The sequence below is a fragment of the Equus caballus genome, chromosome 18, assembly GCF_041296265.1.
Source record: "Equus caballus isolate H_3958 breed thoroughbred chromosome 18, TB-T2T, whole genome shotgun sequence".
NCBI classification, from domain to species: domain Eukaryota; kingdom Metazoa; phylum Chordata; class Mammalia; order Perissodactyla; family Equidae; genus Equus; species Equus caballus.
In genome coordinates, this window is record NC_091701.1 from 48,644,037 (window position 1) to 48,665,410 (window position 21,374).

The following is a 21,374-nucleotide window of genomic DNA, read 5'->3' on the forward strand; positions in this document are numbered from 1 at the left end:
ATTCACTTTACCTTTTAATGTTTGATATAATGAAAGAATTTTTATTATGGGAGGGATTTATTAATGAATTCCTCCTATTAAGAAGTAATTGCGTTTACAATGAGGAAGCTGGTAGGTACCATCTTAAGCATGTGCTCAAAGTCAGTATCAACAGTAAAGGAATAAATCAAGACCAGGTGCCTCTTAACACGATACACTGAGAAGAACACAGCACCACTTCTGAGGTGTTCCTGTCAAAACACGCAAAAACTGAATCTGATCGTGAAGAAACATCAGACAAACCCAAACTGAGGATCATTCAACAAAACAACCAATCTGGACTCATCAAAAGTGTCACAATTGTGAAAGAAAAAGAAAGAATATTCCAGCTTAAAGGAGACCAATGAAGACATAACAACTAAATGATTCTAGGTTGGATCCTGGACCAGATAAATGAGTAGTGGCAAAATTTGCATAAGATTTGAAAATTAAATAATAGTATTGTGTCAATGTTAATTTCCTGATTTTGATAATTACACTGTTATGTAAGAGAATGTTGTTTTTAGGAAATATGCTGAAGTATATTTAAAGATGAAGGGCATCATGTCTACAATTTTGAAATACTTTAAAAGAAAGAGTGAGAAAGAATATCTTCAGAAATTTTTTGTACTATTTTTGCAACTTTTTTGTAAGTCTGAAGTTATTTCAAAATAAAAAGCAAAAACAGAAAGGACAAATTATGAATACATATTAAGTATTAAGTAAATGTGAATTGCAATATTCCTACCTATTTATTCTTAAGCACACAGAAGGATCAAATGAAGCCAACACCTTGGGTCCTTAATAAGAAACCAGTCTGACAGCCTGATATAAGAAATTCTGGGATCCACAAATATTGTCCTAGTCTTTCCAATTCACAGTGGTTCCACGCAAAGGTAGCAGTGATACAATAACCCTTTCCTCCTTCTGATAATGAATACTATATCTAACTTCTCAATTTCATGATTAAGAACATTTAACCAAATATCCTCTTGTGAGTCTACTTCCCATGAAAACACAGGCAACCACAATAAAAAGAACTGTGTCTTACATTTCCCCACCTCATCCCTTCTCTAGCCAATATGCTTTTTGGCTAAGCAGTTGGTGTTCAGACATCTACGTACCTACTAACGCTTTGCCCTGTCCTGCCACAGGTGGGTTTTAGCCACAGACGGTATATGACTACCAGCATGGATGTGGTGACTCAAGTTCATATCACTAACACAAAGTGGAGACATCAGCCAACTCTGATGCCTAGATGCTCCCACAGAAAATGCACACGGCCCCAAGCATCGGCATTTAATTTTATCCCAATGATTTACACTCCTCCGCACCCAGTAACTCCAGTAGAGTAAATGGTGGAACACTACGTGGTCAAGCTTTCAAATCCCAAAAGATGGCTGGAGACAGGCCCCTAGAAAGTCACATGGGAAGGAATAATGGCTATGAAGGCTTTTCTTCTCATGCGCAAGGATAAGTGAAAAGTTGAAAAGAAGGTACACAGCTGCACTTAACCCTCTTGTTGTGGGTCATTATTAGCATGTTTTCATTTACAGTTTACAGAGCATCTTGCGGTCCAGGAACATCAAATCACCCTTCACCACACAGCTGGGGTCAGACAGAACTTCCATTTCACAGACAGAAAAATTAGAGGAAAAGAAAATCAAGATGATCCCTAAACAACACTGTCTGTCGGAAAAGAACCGAGAGCAGACCAAATACTCTGTCTCCAGGAAGAAAACAAATATCCCTAGTTTCTGCAATTACCACACACACAAAAAAATCATTTTACATCACTAAACTACCAGGGAAGCCACAGTGGCCTGTTTCTAATTTCTTATATTTTTTTCCTGATTTAGAGGAGTCAGTCTGGACAAAGACAAGACCACCTACCCACATGGAATTGTGTGGCTCTCAACTAACACTTCACATTCCACCCAAACATGAACATGATAGGCCCCTGGCTCTCATGCCAAAGGAGAGCGTGGTGGGCTCCATGGGACTTCCTGAGAGCAGCTACAATATCAGCCCCTCTCTATTTTAAATATGAGAATTATTCACAAAAAAGAAAAATACATATTGAAAAATCTCTCTTAATTTTGGTTACCATAAGGGAGGAGAAGCAGAGACTATTGTTTATGACACCACAATTCAAACCAACACGCTTGCATAAATGTCCAGAGCTTGGTCAATAGGCCTAGTTGTCATGTAAACACTGGTATATCAACAGACTGTCTGTTTCTATTTTAAAAACAACAAACCGAGGAGACACAAATCAAAGGACCAGCATCAACAAGCAGCATCTGAGGAACAAATCTACACCAGGAAACCAGAGCATGATCAACTCAGAGGCACCACAGCAAACAGGAAAGGAAGGAGCTGAGCAGATGTCAATAAAGAGAGGTCCAAAAACGAATAACACAAATAACACCAGAGACTCCCCTGTACCAACTTTTACACTAAATGTACTGAAACACCCTGGGAACCTAAGACAAGCAAAGACATCCTACAATAAAGGCTTTCAAAGCAGGGTTATTAAAATAATATTTACTTTCTGGTGCCCAAGGCTGCATGAGAAGTTTCAAATAAGGAACAGCATGGTTGCTTACCCATATCACGAGCCCCAGAGAGGGAGGGAGGGAGGCTCATCCACCACTAACAGGAATCCCAGGAACAAGCGTTTTGGTGGTACAAGTGAGGGAACAACAGAGTCTCAGATGGCCCTTCCTTGGTACACTCAAGCATATGTGTCCACTGAGTCAGCAAACATGTGTGGGCACTTACTGTAAACAAGACAAGCACTGTGATGGATGTCGTTCTGGTCAGCGCACCTGCCACAGAACCCGCAGGCAAGAAGGGAGTGTAGCTGATGACCAAAGTGTACTTTAAAATGAGAATCGTCACAGGAGAACAGCCACCCGAATGAAGCTAGAGAGGCAGAATAACGATACCATGGCCACTCCCTTTTCTACAAGATGTTTAAAGAACTAATTTACAGTCTCCTTTTACTCCTCTGTGTGACTCTGAGATCTGGGGCCATTCTCCATTTGAAGGGATAGATGACAAAACAAGCTCTGAGTTTCAAGTCTAAAATCTAAGAGCAAGTAAACGGCAGAAGACATGGTTTATAATCACATCTCCCAAAACTCTAGCTGCTTCTTGTTTAAGATACGTGCAAAATGGGATCTGGAATGCACAGCACACTAATATGTAATAAATAACGTTTTTTTTTAAAGGAAGAAAATAAAGTCAGAGTGTGAACAGATTCTTCATTTTCTCAAATTGAAGGAAGTCTCAAAGGAAAGTATGGGTTACGTAGTGAGAACTACAGGTGGAGTTTAGAACATAAGACTGGAAGTTGCAATGGTGCCATGAGTTCAAGACTAAGGAGCTTGGCCTTATTTGATAGGAAGTTTTTTCTTTCATTTATTTGCTCTTGTTTTTGTTTAACTTTGGGAACCACTTTTGAGCAATTAAGTGACATGATCAGAAACTTAATCTTGTAGTAGTGTCTAAAAAAAAAAGAGATAGGAAGAATGAGGGAGAACAATTAGAAATTTACTGCAATTGTTCAGTTAAAAGCAGGAGGAAAACGCTCCGAGCAATGTTGCAGAGGGAAGTATGGGGAGGACTCAGAGAGGGATTAGCGGGGGATAGAGGGGGAAGGAGGTCTCAAATATAAAAATAATCCCAGTGTCCTGAAGTCGGGAAACTCACGAAGAAACACAGAGCACAGGAAGATGAGGTTGGGAGGGAAGTCGAACCATCTGGAACACTGCTCTTGAGAGGCTGCTGGGCCACCGGACAAGGAGCTGGAGGTGCGAAGCTTAAGCTCTGGAGATAAAGGAGGCCTGGGAAAACCCCCTTCTGGGAATAGCTACGGGATGAGATCAGATGAAACTTCTAACAAAAGAAGCAGAGACAAAAACATATATATTCTTTGGGGACACATACTGTACAAGCCAATGGCTTTCTAACAGCTTTCTTCAACTCTGGCTGATATTTTAGATATCTGATCAAAAGACTCCATGCTAGGGGCCGGCCCATTGGCGCAGCGGTTAAGTGCGCACATTCCACTTCTCAGCGGCGAGGGGTTCCGCGGTTCGGATCCCGGGTGCGGACATGGCACCGCTTGGCAAAAGCCATGCTGTGGTAGGCATCCCACGTATAAAGTAGAGGAAGATGGGCATGGATGTTAGCTCAGGGCCAGTCTTCCTCAGCAAAAAGAGGAGGATTGGCAATAATTAGCTCAGGGCTAATCTTCTTCAAAAAAACAAAAACAACAACAACAAAAAAACCCATGCTAGACTCCAACACCCCAGGAAATCTCTCCAGGCTCCTCCTTCAGCCTCCTGCATGGAGCTCTCAAACTCTTGTCGGGCGCTTCTGCTTCCTGTTGCTTCAAACTGAAGCTTTAGTTTCTCTGTGCTGTCCCTTGAGATGTGCCACTGATGGACCATCTGCCAAACTTCACTTTTCCGTCAGAGATGTCCCACAGACCCACCTTGGCTCAGGTAGGTCTCTGAAGTCAACACAGCATGCCCCATCCCTAGCCGAGGCCCACAGCCCAGACCCCAGCCCACCCCAACGAATTCTGCTGGTCCAGGAGAGGTGCTCAGATACCTGTACACAGTGGGTCATTTCTCAAAGTCTTACTTTAAAATGTTTCAAACAATTCTAAAGCATCAGCTAAATGTATTTCATACAGAATGTTTTAGAAAAGGTAATGTCTGGAAGTTAACATTCAAAGTTACTCATGCCTCAGCATGAGGAGATGCAATCTCTCAGGCATATTTCTTTGCCAATTTTATTTACAGAGCAGACAACTCAGATTCGTATCAGCTTTCCCTATAACTATTAACTATAAAAAAGAAGAAAAAAGGACCTCCCTTTGTAAATCTGTGACGACGTAAATATATTTAATTATAAATATCTAATGTAATCTTAAAACCAAATTAAACCAAACCAGAGGTTAAATTTTGTTAGGTTTCATACCATAAGGAAATAAGTAATTACAAATAAATAAAACTCTGGATAAATACATAAATAAACACACTCATACATATACCATTTTAAAAATTCAAAACCTAGAATGGAACGTTTGTCAGGTAATCAGTAACATAGTTTAGTTAACATAAGGTAGACTACAAAAGGGAAGTCTTTAATAAGGAAAGAACCTATATCACATAGATATTCAAAACAACCATTAAAAACAAGTTTTGTTTTTCATTGTATTATTTCAAATTGCTTAAAAATGACTGTTCCTCTTCTGCAAAATCCAAAGGAGAGACATTCCAAGGATATTTTCTCTCTCCCGTGTTTAACCCTCATCACAATCCCCTCCCCTCTGACTTTCTTTAAGCAAAGCTGATAAATGGCAAAATGAAATCAGTGGAGTTTCACATTGTTTCCACACGCAAACACATCACAGCAAGCTGAGATAACCAAATGGCAAAATGCAGTTATCTGAGTAATCGCTAATCAGATAACCTCTAAATAACACATCCTGAGCGTGTGGAAATCTTTTTCCTATTTTTCCATGGGCTTCATTTCCCTGGGTGGGGAGTGGCTCCTGCTGGGTCCCCAGGGCTGCTGGCACTTACCTTTTTGGCTCTTTGGGCTATGTCTGGTGTTCTCGTAAGCAGCTTCTCAATCAGGTACTCTCTGTTCTGCAAAACAAATATTCCCAACAGTTGAACATCAAACATGATACACAGAATTTCAAAGCGATTTCAAAAATAGCAGGTTTACTTGGGTTTTTAAGCATGTTACCTTGGCTTTCTGGAAGAATTTGCATTTTAAAAGTTCTGCGGCTGTGGGCCTGAAAGATCAATAATAAATTAGAGTTGAAACAATGACCACTCAATAAATACACTGCCTTGATGAAACAAATTAATCCTAGAGTATATCTGGAAGACCAGTTATGGGAATAGCAAAACCAGAAACTAAATTAATCATAAGCCGGCAACAAATACGAGAGTGCCAATTCTCCAGTTCTTTCCAAACACCTCCACTGCAAAACATATAAACTCCTGTTAAGTTAAATATTTAGGGGCATGATCAATTTTCCATCCCTTACACTTCACTAAGTGAATTCAGTGTTTCTAAAAGGTGGCAGACTGACACATCTGTGAGCTAAATTCCTATATTTATTAGGAAACCGTATAAGCTGCAATACCACCCTGTCAAAGGAACCACAGTCCACAGTGTTCCACGATTTCCTAAGAGCGGCAGTTACCACCAAGGGGGTTCATACAGCACATGTGCAAGCTCTGTGTGCCCGCTGAGTAACCCTGTCTCAAGTGGACATGGACTACTGGTTTTCAGGGGAGGGTAAATGTGACGGTGATTAATAAAATGCAAATTCATTTACAAGCATTACCAGATTGGTCCTTTTTTTTCTTCTCATGGGGTCAATTAACTTATATCTCTATCCTAGATTTCCTAGAAACTGAAAGTTAGACCTGACAGCCTGACCAGGCTGAATCAAGCATCTGGGGGAAGAATACTTCATAGATGACGCCAGGCACTTGTTGCTACAGCACATCAGAGGCACACAATGTTCGGTTATTTCACTGGGAATGATGCTCAGTTTAACCGCTTGGCCGCCATGCCCAAGATCTCTCCATTGCAAAGGTATGTTTTCCCCCCTGCACCTGGCAAGTACTCTGTTGGGTAATACTTTGGAATTGCATAAGTACCACGTTCCCAAAACCTTTCACCTAATGGTTTTAGCATCTTTTTTCTTTTTTTTTAAAGATTTTATTTTTCCTTTTTCTCCCAAAGCCCCCCCGGTACATAGTTGTGTATTTTTACTTGTGGGTCCTTCTAGTTGTGGCATGTGGGATGCTGCCTCAGCATGGCCTGACGAGCAGTGCCATGTCCACGCCCAGGATCTGAACCGGCGAAACCCTGGGCTGCCGAAGCAGAGCGCAAGAACTTAACCACTCGGCCACGGGGCTGGCCCCTGGTTTTCGCATCTTTGCCTTAAATAATTACTTCATAGGAGGTGGCAGAATACTGATTTCCTACTTCTATCACTCCTTCTATGTTTATTAAGTGGCGTTCCCCCATAAAGAAGAGCTTCCTTCATCAATAGTTCCTTCTGAAAAAAGCAATTACGCAGAAAGAATCTGATAAATCTAGAGTACAGGACAGTCAGCAAGACAACTGACCTGATCTCATCAAGAAGCCAGTGTCATGGAGGAAAAGGGGAGATGTGAGGCGACTATTCTGGATTAAAACAGATCTAAAGAAACGTAAAACCAAATGCAACACGTGACCCTTGGCTGAATCCTGTGTTGAAAGGGAAGGGGGAGAAGCTACGAAAGACATTTGGAAATCTTTACAGATATGTGAATATGCTGGGTATTAGACCATTTCAGGAAGTTACTGTTCATTTCCTTAGGTGTGGAAAAGTATCGTGGTTATGTAGGAACAGGTCTCTACTTGTGGGGAATGCAAGTTGAAGTCTTAAGTCTATTACTTTCAAACTGTTCAGCAAATAAAATGCAGGTAAACAGACACACTTAAACTTCTGATAATAAAAGAATCGGGAGGGAGGAGCCCATTACTGAATATCATTAGGAATTCTCTCGGGCAATGATTACCAAAGGGACAAATAGTATAATGTTGATGGGGGTGCACGTTTAAAAGGAGTCCTCACGCTTGAAAAGATTGGAAACCACTGCTTTAGAAGCAGGAAGCTCCACTAAAATGTTTCCAGGGACCAAACCCAAGCCCGTAAAGGAATTCGGAAACGATAAGCACACCGGCGTACAAACAGTGCAAGTCTACAGGGGCCATAAACTGTATTCCTGGGCAAAGAAATTTTCGACTTAAATGGTTATTGCTCTTTTTCTCAATTTCAAGCAGAACACTGCTTAACAGGTTTCTAACAAAGAACCCCGACTCGCAATATCCACCTCAAAAAACAGCCGCTAAGTGCTAACTGCTTTGAGTAAAGGTCTAAACTACAGGTGGGCCGCGTTTCCCATTTTGTCTGCAATAGTCCTTGGTAAACTGGTTCAAAATCATGAACTTGTACCTTGTTAACCAGACACTAGAACTAAAAATGATACTATTCTTTTATGCGATTTAACTTTGGCTGTTATTTCAATATACACTCTTACTGATCATCGGCAATGCTTCCGGCCTCCACAGACTCCAAATTCATCCTTTTATTCTCTCGGTAAATATTTTTTGAGCATCTACTATTTGTCAGGCATTACACTAGGTGCTAGGCACACCATGGTAAATACAACAGACATAAATACTACCCTCGGCAACTTACAATCTAGCAGATAAGAGTTAGAACGTGCTGTTAGACTGTCAGAGGGATGTCAGAACATTCGAACACTTGAATTGTGTTTGGGTAGAAGTGGTGGGCTATAGAGAGAACATATTACACGATGGACTGAGCATGTCTGGTACCTCACATCATGAAACAAAATTTTAAAAACCAAGAGGCAAACAAAATAACTTGGATTTAGTTTTTAAAAAGTGAAAAGAAACCTAAGAAAATTAAGATGATTAAGGAACTTAAGGCCACTGTTTTGGTTGAAACCCCTGTCACCTCTGGCCAATAGAGTTATACAGCCTCCCTGCTAATCTCTCTGCCACTTCTCTCTTCCTCATTCCAACCCATCATCCACACTGCTCTCGTGTTAGCTTCTAAAAAAACACAATTTCTTATCCATCCTAATGGATTTCAGTGGCCTGAATCCTGACTCCTTCAGCTCATTTCCCATAACACCCTACGTGAACTGTATCCTCCAGCTACAATGATGTTCTCACTCATCTCTTGCTCTTTCATGACAAAGCACACACCGCTTTTCTTGCTTCAGAATTTTTTGTAACCAACTGGCACATCCTTGCTCATCAGTCGAGAACCTATTTAAATGTCATCCGTCTTCAGAGATGCTTCTCCTAGCTCTTCCAAGTAGAATTCATTGCTCCCTACTCGGTGCTCACACACCAATCTACCCACGCTCCCATTCTGTAATGATCATTCCTATGTTTCCCCACCTTCACCCCACTGGGTTATAAGCCCTTCCAAGACAGGGTCCTCACGGTATTCATTGTTTATATCCCCAATGCCTAACACAGACCAGAAAACTGCTATAGCTCTATTTCATAGTAATATCAAATACGGGGTAAAAGTGATGCTACTAGACATTTGGACACAGAACCACAACTCCTGGAGCTAGATTTAGTCAGCACCAAATTCTAAGCATCTGTTCAATATAGTAGGGAATAGGTGAATAACGTAATGAAAATAAGACCATGCTAACAGAAAACAAGAAAGAGGTACACAGTGGAGATACTGAGGTGGAAAGCCAAAATTCTTCCCTCTCTCCTCTGCACCCCCCATTCTTCTTCTGCACACTAAGGGTCACATGAAGGACCAATGTAGAGAGAAGGGTGAGAAATGCCAGACATGCCTTGAGATACAGGGCTAGGAAAATACTTTCCCTTCCCCAGTAAGGTCATTTCTACAGTAACCAAAAATGGAAAGAGGAAAAGCATGCTGCAGAGAAAACTCCTTTCTCTGCACTCTACTCTTAGTCTTCATCAGTAAATACAAAAACACAATGGTGCAAGAAATGAGAAACGGTTTAAAGAAGCCACATTCCTTTTTTTAATAGGCTTAATATTTATGTTAAATAGTAAGTAATTTCTACTCTATGCAGAGAAGAACTAAATAGCAGATTCTTTTTGTGCTTTGGAGTAGAATCCTACACGTGTCAAACCATCTCCATAAGAAAGTATGGAAGGGGAGAGCCTAGTGGCATAGTGGTTAGGTTCACACGTTCCCCGATGGTGGCCAGGGGTTCACAGGTTTGGATCCCAGGCACGGACCTACATGCCACTCATCAAGCCACGCCATGGCGGCATCCCAAAAGTAGTGGAAGAGTGGCACAGATGTTAGCTCAGGGACAATCCTTCCCATCAAAAAATCAGAAAGTATGGAAAAATGGAACTGGAAACAACAGGGAGAATGAGGGAGGGAAGAACGTGATAGAAGGTATGAGAAAAGCTGAGGTGCATGCTGCCCATCTGATGTTAATTTTTTGTGTGTTTTGTTTGTTTCAGTTTTATGCTATAGCAACTACCAGGGTAGGGTTAATGTGGCACCGTCAGTGGCACCTGCCACTTAGCTGAGCACTACAGGAGAAAGAATTCTGCAAGCACTTATGTCTTCCACGGCCACTAACAAGCACCAAGCAATACAAGGTAATATAAAGACAAACACTGCTTTACGAGAAATGCTAAAATGCTATACTGGCAACTAAAATGATGGTCCAGATTTTGAACGATGATTCAATTTTAAATCCTTAAAAACAACGAAGCAGTCTGCAAGCACCAACATTCTCAGAAGAAAACCTCTTAAAGGATTCAGTTAATACATATGGATGAACCAAAGTCCACTGAGACTTAAAATAATTTTCAAAGGATTCAGGATGAATATGATACAGTTTAAGTAGTTCTAACAATGTGCATTATAATTTCTAACAGCTCACTGACCTCAGGCAGAGTGGCATTTTTTACCCCACCCCTCCCACCAAAAGAAATATTCAAATTTTATGCATTTCTAATGGATTTACCTATGAAACATCCACCCCCTTGTTGCTCAAAGAAAACGCTGGTTCCTGTTATAGCTGCCATCCCTATGAAGCATGTAATCTACAAGATTAAGGCTCATTTTTTTAAGAAATAGCAAAATGTTCTGCTATGCAAATATAAGCAACTCTTTGTCTATGCCAAGGCAGAGCACAGACTTAGATGAGGCAAACAGCCCAAACACCCCGGCTTTCTTGTATTAGGAAAATTCCATGAGCTCTCAAGATTGAAAGAAAACACGGCCCCTTCTCAGCTAGCCTGAGAGCTCCTGCATAGAACTGAATCTATCCTGGTCACTGTCCCCCTATGGTATTTTTTCATTCATTGCTAAAAAGGTACTCTGCAATACCAGGGCTTTGATACCAGTCAACTGCTTTCAGATTATAAGTAGATGATCTCTATGTAGGCAACAGAAATAAATATAAATTATTAAAAATCTTGCATTCGCTCCTCAACCCTCTCAAATCTGGTTTGTTTTTTAAACTCTTTTCAATGGGTCCAAATCATCCCCAAATTGCAAGCTCCCAACCATCTCCAGTTGTCAAGAAATACTACTGAGTATGTAATACAGACCACACACTGTGAATATAAACATATGTGGCACACGTTCCCTTTCTAAAAACAAACTCATGAGGAAATTGAATGTGTAAGTCAATAAATGCACACAGTGTGATAAGTGCTACAGAAGACATATCCTCAACATGCTGTAGGAAAACCAATAGTTGGGATAACTCCAGTGGGTCAGGGGAAAAAAAGGAAGACAAGGAATGCAATCTCAATTTCCTGAGTAGTTAGGAACCCTTAGGCACTGTGCTATCTGCTTTAAGGGCATTATCTCACTCCATCCCATGAAGCAGGTGTTATTAGACCCATTTTACAGACAATGAAACTAAATCATGCAGATGATGATAAGGTAGACTAGCAATCTCACCCAGATGTATCTAACTTCTAAGAAGATAGGGCCTTTGAACTAAGTGTTGAAAGACAGGTGGGAGGGAGAGGCAGGAAAAGGAAACACCCTTTGACAACAGAAGCAAAGGCAGAGAGGACAGGAAATATTTATGGTTTCTCTCAGAATTGTGCTGCAATCAAATGTTTACTTATTATTTCAGCAATGAATATATATTTTAAAATTGCCTCCTATATAATAAATAATTCAACAATATTGCTTTTTTTCCATTCTCATGTCTCATAAATCTTTTTTTCCCCAAACTCCCCACATTCACGTCTTTTCATTAAGAGATAGGAGTCACCTGGGAAGTCCGCGCACCGCTGTCTGTTATAGAGGACAACTGCACAGTAGTGAGAATAGATTATTTTATAGAGAAAATATCTAAAAGAAGTCCTTAAACTAGTAATACTTTGTGGATCAATAATGTTACTAAGAGAGTACTCTGAGGGAAAGACTTTGTAAAAATTCAAATATATGGCGTATGGCTCTTTTCTAAAAGATTTTTTATTTTTTTAGTGGGGTGGTGGGAACCTGCTATTTGAGCTCATATAATAAATAAGACTTTCAGGATTAAGAAACAAGGATGGTTTGTTAAATATAATGTATGACGATCTAATCTATTTTGACCAAATTACAAATCACCTAAAGGAATATATTGTGATATCAGTAAGTAACTAACAATTCTACCCTTCAGAATCATTTTCTTAAAAGCTGAAATTGGGGTTGGTCTGGTGGCACAGTAGTTGGGTTCGCACACCCTGCTTTGGCAACCCGGGGTTCATATGTTCGGATCCTGGGCAAGGACCTACACACTGCTCATCAAGCCATACTGTGGCAGCGTTTCACATACAAAAGAGAGGAATATTGGCACAGATGTTAGCTGAGGGCCAATTTTCCTCTCCAAAAAAAAAAGCTGAAATTGTGTGATATTACACATCATCACTGTTAGGTGGGATCTCAACTAGTTTCAGAATCACAAAGACCATCAATACCAACCCAGTGCAAACTGAGAAGACAAGTACTTCTCTCACTGGGCTTTGAAGGATCAGATTCTGTTTCCTTGATGACACCACAACTGTTTGGAGATGACTCCAAATACAAGAGGAAGGCAAGCAAGAGTTAAAGAAGAAAATTAGAATCTAAGAGCATTTTTACCCAAAAGGAGAGTGGAAAAATAACCTCAACGAAAGATTCCTACTTTGGAGGAAAAACAAGCACTGCAAATCAAATATAAAGGGCCACTGAGATGTTTAAGCACAAATAGTCCATAAGTGTGATAAAATAATCATCCCTTTTACAATAAATAATTCCAAGATGCTCAACAGCAAACATCTATTTAGACCTGACTCCATATGAAAGGCGACTGACGGAGAGAAGATTCAAGGCAGATTCAGTAAGATGTAAGGGAAAGAGGAGAGTGGCTACAAAGAACAGGTAAAATGATAAAAATTGTTTAATCTAGACAAGGGTAGCCTACTCAGAGTAGATGACCATGTAAAGGTAAAAGGCTTAGGTTTCATAAAGAATTTAAGATAAGAACAAAGGAATCATTCTACAAGCAGAACCCTTCTCTGAAAAAGAAAGTTTCAAAAGAGAAGGCAGTTTTTGGACCATTGGGTGGATGAGGGTAGCTGGTAACTTCTCAGCGGCCTCTCCACGTCTGGAAACTCCGTTCACTGCATGTTGGGATGGTGCCACACGCAACCAAGCCCTACAAAGGCAAGGCCTCTGTCTAGTTCACATCATTAACCTTCTCCTTTAAGTGACAGAGGACACTGGGCCCTATTATCTCTACCCAGGATATTTCAAAGTCACAGAAACTAAGAAGGAAGAAACAAACTCAGAAAACAGACACACTTCGGTGCAGGGCAATAACCCAAGAATAAAGAGGAAAGACTAAAGTTAATTTAAAGCTATTTGCTTCTGTTTATATGATTAATCTTTCTAATGTAAAAATCTTAAATCTTCTTTATTGATAATCTTTTAAACAGCACAAACAACTTGTTCTGCAACTAAAAGGAAGCTCATGCAAAATTCAATAGCTCTGCCTGGTTCAGACTGGAACTAGCAGGATATTCAAATCCTGGGAGGTCAGCTCAACCTACACAGTGCAGAATATTAGCTCAGCTTCTGAATGCACCACTGCCAATTTCTTTTGATTTCTATTTTACTTCATTTCCTTTGATGACAGAGCCCCACACCTAACAAGCACAGTGAATCTCATTAACACTGAAAATTTTCCTCTGCCTCTCCCCCATCCTGGCTCACTTCTCTCTCTTTTGGAACCATGCCGTCTTGCACTAACAGGTTGGAGATCTGGGGGCCAGAACAGGATTTCCCTTGAACTAGAAGTACCTGTCAGGTGTCCTCACACAGCCCTTCCCCATCCACAAACAAAGCTTTGTCGTGATTCAAACCAGGTCATTAACCCATCCACTAAGTTTGACATACCTTTTGGAAGGATCTTTCTGAAGACACAGTGAAAGCAATTTTCTAAAGGACTTGCCGTACTTTTTCATCATTTCCTTATCCTCGACTCCTGTTTCTAAGGTGGGTGGATCATTTTGCAAAGTCAACATTAACACCTGCAGCAGAAAGAAATATGAAGACACAACCTCACTATAGCAATTGCTACAATCGAGTTCTTAATTTTTCACAAAAGCATCAAAGACCATTCTTGATTAGGTACAAATGTGCTTTCCCACAATTTTAACTTTCCAGAATGTGTGTATTGAAAGTATTCATTTTCTTTACAAATCTGTTCACGTGCCCTTTGACCTTTTTGTTATTCCATTGACAGAATTTACAAAATCTGCTCTATGTGTTAAGAAAGGGCTCCCAAGGCGACCAGGACAGGGCTTCCTGGGAAGGAACTGGCTCTCACACAGCCTTGAGGAGCACGTAGCTCCAGCAAGGGCTTAGTGAAGTCTGGGGCTCCGGCTGGGAAAGAGGGTGGTGGAGGGGAAAGACAGAGAGGCCCAGAGCAGCAGTGAACATTCATAAGTAAGGAACCGCCTGTACTCAAGGCTTCTGTAACACGCTGCCAACCCTAAAAATAAATCCACAACATCCCAGGAGGTAACACATGATTTCCTTTTTTTTTTTTTTAAGATGAGAAAACATACAGAAAATTGCGTAAGGCCTGGCAAAATTGAGACCGTAAGACACCGAAAGATAGCCAGAATACAACTGAGTTACTAAAAACCATAACCAGAGCAAAAGGCTGTGCTGCTTTTGGAGGGGGACAAAAGAAAACCCAAATTCAGCTTCAAATCAAAAAGGTAAAAATTCCACTTTCACATTAAATTCAAAATTATTTGCTTTAACAAAGAGTAGAATTCATAGTAAATATTGATCTACAAAATAAATTAACTTCATTAATGTATAAATCAGCCTTAATTTATGCAAATGCTCTACACATCAAGACTCTTTTCTAACACTTTCAGATGTATGAAGAAATGAAGATGGCACGCCATGCTGTGGTAGGCATCCCACACATAAAGTAGAAGAAGATGGGCACGGATGTTAGCTCAGGGCCAGGCTTCCTCAGCAAAAAAGAAGAGGACTGGCAATAGTTAGCTCAGGGCTAATCTTCCTCAAAAAAAAAAAAAGAAAAGAAAAGAAATGAAGGATTACAGTGACAGTGGATTGTCCGTGGAGGAAAACAGCAAATGGAAGAAAGTGAGAGAACCGTGAAGTCTGAAGAAAAGTCTGACAGGACCTCAGGATGGGATTAGCAATGTGACTTTGGATCCAGGAATTAAGGTATTAAATTAAATACCAATTTAAGAATTGGGTAAAGAAGGAAAACAAGAAGTAAGGAAAAATAATACAGAAAAATTGGACGGAAGAAAAAGTCTGAGGGGCTGTAGTGTTTTTTCTCAAAAGGTCACTTCATTTGTTTACACCTCAACTTTAAATTTTCTGCTAAGAAAATCAGGTATGTATACACACCTCTCCCCACAAATTTTAACTATGCTAAAAATATGTATATAAACATAGAGAACAATGTAACGAACTACACTAAAACCTTAATAGGGATTGTCTGTGGTTGATGAGATTACGGATAATTATTTTCTTATTTATTTCTTAATTATTTCTTATTCTCATTTGTACTTTCAAATTTTTAAGAATGTATTAACTTTTCAACTAGTGAAATTATTTAACATTTTTTTATCCTCAGGGTGTTTTTTCTGAGTCGTCCTAAATTTTTCCAATATTTTCCTAGGAAAAAGTTGAAAAAAACATAGACTGTATTGTCTGTAAAATATCTTCATAATTTCCACTGAACTATTTCAGCCTCAAAACAAAATCCAGTTGGGTAAATTAGCACTGATGCTATCAGAGTTAAGAGAAATAATGATGTAGCCAGTTAAAAGAATACCAACAAAAATCTGAAAAAAGTATCCAAACATATGATTTCCTAAAAAACATTAAGCTCACTTATTTCAGATGAGTCACCAACTTATTTCAGATGAGTCAATGAGAACAGGGGAGAAATGTTATAGATTGTTAAAACAAAAAAGAAAGGTTGAAAATTTAGGAAATCTGTCTGTCTGCAAGGATGGTATCACTATAATCCATTTTTAGATTTTCCCTGGTGGGGCTGGGGGTATTCTGCCATCAAGAGTAATGACCAGCATTTGTCACAGCTATCAACCTCCATCGACCGATTTGATCACATTCGTTAGTCAGCTCTGTGCTGAGAATGTACAGTAAGCGTCAAAGCTAGGAATTGTACTACTTTTGTCCTGTTCTGTCCACTGAGAACATCACACAACATTTAACTTGGCTGCATTCCTCCATTAACTCCCCTCAGGTCTAAGAGAAAAATGACTATGTTTAAGAGAATTACAGAACAGATTCCATTAAATCATATTTCAAACCCGACATATTATTGCCAAGAGTAATTACTTTCATAGGAGGATATTTGTGGTAAGGCGCTGCTCCTGTTGCTAATTCAATGGCAGTTATTCCAAAACTCCACATGTCAGCCTTGAAGTCATAGCCTCTCACCTAAGAAAGGAACCAGGGAAAAACACAATTATACAGCAGGCATGTTATACATCGTGAAGTCCATATAATGTCGCAAGTCCACAGCTGTGTATGCACAACTTGGATATTACTTTGCTAAGGTCCAGCAATTGGGAATTAAATCTTAGTTACATGATGCATTCTAGTATAATGACTGATTTGAATGAAATGTTAGTGTATCGATGGTATGTACTACTGAACTATGTCAATCAAAACATCACTTTTTTTTTTTTTTACCTGTTCCATGACTTCAGGGGCCATCCAACATGGGGTGCCAACAAATGTTTTTCTTACTTTATTCCGAGTAACATCACCCCCTGTTGCTAAGAATGCACTTACCCCAAAATCTGAAAGGAAAAAAAAAATCACCCTTATTTTATGTAAGACATTTATTGCTTACAAATTCTGACCTTATGAACATCTCTCTTCCTGGTGAGTTTTACATTGGTGATGAATTGTTCCAAACACTGTGAGCTGTCTCACACATACACCAGGGCAGTCCTGCCATCTGCTATCCTCTACACTTTAAAGAACACCATCTCGGGTAATGGGTCAGCAAGCCCACCAGCCCCAAAAGCTCAGCATATTCAATTATATTTTCTACCAAAAAGGTATCAAAAGTCATACCTAACCATAAAGGATTACATCAATAAAAATACAAACACATTCCCAAAGCCCTAAATATACGAGATCTCAGATGTACTAACATTTATTTTAGAAAGTCATTTATAAGCATAGGAGGCAGTAAAACTGGTATGTGATGCAGTGTCTTTTTATGTTTTTCTCTTATTACGATTATTTTCTAGCTTCTTTAATTCCACATCATCAACGTTTGGGGAATAGACTTTTTTTAAATAAAGGATGAATAACATTCATCTTTTACATTCCAATGCCCTTGCTCAAACAGTGCTAACACCTTAGCCAAAATCCTAATGGCAAATCCAGAAACCCAGGTACACAAAGCCAGCATGTCCCGGTCTGTCCACATGTAGCAATCAACACAAAGGAAAAGCTCAGTCAGCAAAGACTGCTTTTTGTTTTTCAACGTTTGTTTTCTCAACGTTTGATAATTTTCATAGGTATAGATGGAATGGTTTATAGAATGAAATAATGCTCTTCTTAGCATCCATTATATACAAGAAGTTCTTTTTGTGAAAAGATGAATTAATTGGGCTTACTGTATATATGTACATGCATATATGCAAAAATGATATTTATATGTGACAGTAGAGAAAGGATACCCAGCGATTATTAAAGCATGCATTTCTGCTTAGATTTTTACTAAAGGTTAAAATTAGATAATAGTTAAAGTACCAAGCACTTAGGGCTAGTACAGACCTACCAGTAAGAGCCAACTCAAGGACAGCTTGATAGTAAGCTAGCAAATAGTAATTAAAAGGTAGTCGACATCTCAAAATGGTACAGCAGACTATGCAGTGAGAGCCCCTTCCAACTGCTCTCATAGAATTCTCCTTTGCTGGATCCCTTTGTTGACTGCCAGGATGAAGGCAATTACCAAAGAACAAGGTCAATGCAAACCAAGGTCAAAAACGTATTAGCATTTGCTTTATATTTACAAAATTAAGTTATGCAGTAACACTGTAACCAGTTCCCTGAGTTGAAATATGTTGCCTGTTTCATTTTATTTACATTTAAATTTACTCAGCTCCCAACAGGATTTCAACTACAAGCAAAAGGAATAAAAAAATGACAAATGGAGACTTTGTTCCAACTGCTACTCTCATGTTAATATTGAGCAAAAGCATATTTTGAAAATGCAGTATAATTTCATTTGCACATATGTGCCAAGCTCTAAAACTCTGAATTCTTACATTGCAGTCAGAAAAATAAAGCCTTGTGAAAAGAAGTCTCTGGAACCAGTAAACCAGTCTCCTGCAGGAAAGAGGAGACAAAACCCATTCTCTTAACAGTAGAGCTAAGTGAATTGAAATCATTTGTAAGCACCTAGCATGTTCAGCTAGAGGAAAAGACACTATGATAACGCTTTTAAAAATATTAATTTCCACTTAATTTATATTTCTGAAAAGTAGTTCAACAATAATTCCAACATTCTATTTTTATTAAAGTAATTTTGTAACATGATAATGTTAAATAAATACATATCATCTGTAACTAATTAAGGATATGGGTTAAAGTTGCTTTAAGGAAAAACAGATTCTTTTTAAGTGCAATTGAAGAAACTCTGCACCCCAAAGTCTCTTTCTAAAAGACATAATCCAGATAAAAGTCCATAGTTGTCATTAGGCTTTTTAATTCCTTAAAAATACCATCTGATTATATTAGACCCTTTTAAAGCTGCAAAAACAGCTGAGAACGATGTATAGTAGCAATTCATTATTGATAATGCCCCTTCAATATATCTTTCATGATTCACATATTTATTCATAGCCTCCACTTAGATCACTCACTTTAAAGTCATAAACAGATGGTTAAACGTCTTTAAAGCTCAGAACAAAAATTCCAGAAGCAGAAAACACCAGTCCTAACATCTACTCACACTTATGACTACAGAATAAATACACAATTTGCTCCTATGTATGGCTAATGTGTATACAGAAAGATTTATACATACTGAGAAACAGAACACTTTGAACAAAGTACATGGTGTGCTTGTATAAACAGGAAAACTGGTGTATTCTTTCAAGACAGCTTACATATGACAGCGAGAATGACGTGGCGGGGCAATAACAGTGAAAAGCGTCCTTGTTTCCTACGGGTACATCTATACAGCCAAAGGGAGTGGAGCCAGACACACTTTGGTCAGAAACCATGAATATTTCTCTGGCAACATGGAATCAAAGGCTACACATAACGTTAGCCAGCCCATCTTCCTGCCTCCGGGAATAAATGCATCTCAAACCAGAAAGAATGCTGTCATCCTAGTAACTAAAAGGCGCTCACATCTTCTGAATCCATCTACTTTTCTCCTTCCCCACTGCCACGGCCTGGGTTTCAGCCAAAATTCCTGTGGCAGCTCCTAAGTCATCACCCTCCTCTTTCTCCAGGTCCGCGCTCCAGCAACCAGGCCTTGCTATGTCACAGGTCTGACTCTTCTACAAGTCTTCAAATGCTCCCAGCTCCCCCAGGATAAAGTCAAAGTCCCTCAGCATAACCCACACATCTGACTCCCCTCCTTCTCCCCCTTCATTTATCACTACTCCCAAATTCAGACCTTGAGCTCCAGCCCCGCTAAATTACTTACTTTTTCTCCCTGAATCCAATACCATCCTTGCCCTCACCAGTGTTGCCTTGGTACCCCATGCTGTGTCGTTGTCCAGGGACATCATTCCCTCCACTGAGGGAAGGACCATCAGCAGAGGACCTTCTGCTTGTCCTTATTAAGGACGGAAGCATCCTTGGCATCCTGACTCTTGGTGCCTTGGGGCTTTTTCACAGCTGCCTTTGTGTTAGGGTGTGGTTAACTTCATATGCATCCATCACCTTTGCCTAATCTGTGGTGTATGATCTACGTAACGGGAATTGTCTTATTTTGATAAGTGAATGCTAAGCCTTGAGGAGGATCTACAGGATTCTAGAGTGTAGGTACCTGATTTGGAAAGTGGTAAATACTGCAGGAAACAGCACAGCCCTAAGAGGCAAGGGACGGGTGGTCCAGTGGTTAGGCCAAAGACAAGGCTACTCCCCAACCATGGGACTCCAGCAAGGCATTTAACCTTTCTGTGCCTCAGTTTCCTCAACAGGCTTCCTGGTTACACCTATTTTTATATTACTTTCATATTGATAAAACTCTCCTACTTCTTCTCACCATGTATAGATATGCTTTACAGTAATTGTTAGGTAGATCAATAAACTACTTTTCTCTGCCTTTAAAAAGCAAGGCAACTGGGCTAAGCATTAACATTCTTACAATGGTAAATAAAAAATATGAGAAAGGGGGCCGGTCCAGTGGCGTAGTGTTTTAAGTTTACACACTCTGCTTCAGCAGCCCGGGGTTTGTGGGTTCAGATCCCGGGCAGAGACCTACATACCACTTATCAAGCCATGCTGTGGCAGCAACCCACACACAAAATAGAGGAAGATTGGCACAGATGTTAGCTCAGAGACAATCTTCCTCAGCAAAAAGAGGAGGATTGGCAATGGATGTTAACTCAGGGCCGATCTTCCTCCCCCCGCCCCAAAAAAAAAAGATACATGAGAAAGATGTTTCCTGACCTTAAGAATATGACCATCTAGGAGTGAGTGAGAGGACGTGAAATGATAAACACCAGAACAATGTGTGACATCAAAGGCTGTGCTATGCTGTCTGTAGGGAAGCAGAAGAGCTAGGACCGTAACAGCCCTGGAAGACTCTGCATCCAAGTGGGCCCTGAAGTTGAGGTTAAGATGTGGACACGCAAGACTAACAGGAAACAACGGTCCAGACAAAGAAACAGCAAGAACAAAGTACAAGTGTTGAGCGAAGAAGAAAAACTGTCTGACAGCTGCCAGGGTCAAACATTCAGACACCTACCGGGGCCAGGCAGGAAAATAAAGGAGGGAAGAGGCCCTGAAAACTAACAACACCACCTCAGTGATTAAGAGCAAGCCCCTGATACTTAGTCTCAGCCTCAGGAGACATTAGGAGGCACGGCCCCCTTCCCAGGAGCCCATCCTCAGTGCCCTCCCCAGCCAGGTCTAAAGCAGGCCTCTGCTATTCAGCTGGAAACGAAAGCTGCCACAGAGGAATATGGACCTGGTTCTGTAGATGTCCCAGTTTTCCCAGAGA

The 21,374-nt window shown here is 40.0% G+C and overlaps 1 protein-coding gene across 5 annotated transcripts in view; it reads right to left on the reverse strand.

The window, feature by feature from the left end:
- STK39 (serine/threonine kinase 39) overlaps positions 1–21,374 on the reverse strand; it is a 277,088-nt gene that overhangs the window by 163,526 nt on the left and 92,188 nt on the right. For all 5 annotated transcript variants that reach the window (XM_023623086.2, XM_023623085.2, XM_070241166.1 and 2 more), the window contains exons 6-10: positions 16,865–16,974; positions 16,508–16,609; positions 14,045–14,178; positions 5,791–5,839; positions 5,622–5,687 (exon numbers count right to left, since the gene is read on the reverse strand). In XM_023623086.2, coding sequence (XP_023478854.2) covers positions 5,622–5,687; positions 5,791–5,839; positions 14,045–14,178; positions 16,508–16,609; positions 16,865–16,974 — 461 coding nt within the window. The remainder of the gene's footprint in view (positions 1–5,621; positions 5,688–5,790; positions 5,840–14,044; positions 14,179–16,507; positions 16,610–16,864; positions 16,975–21,374) is intronic.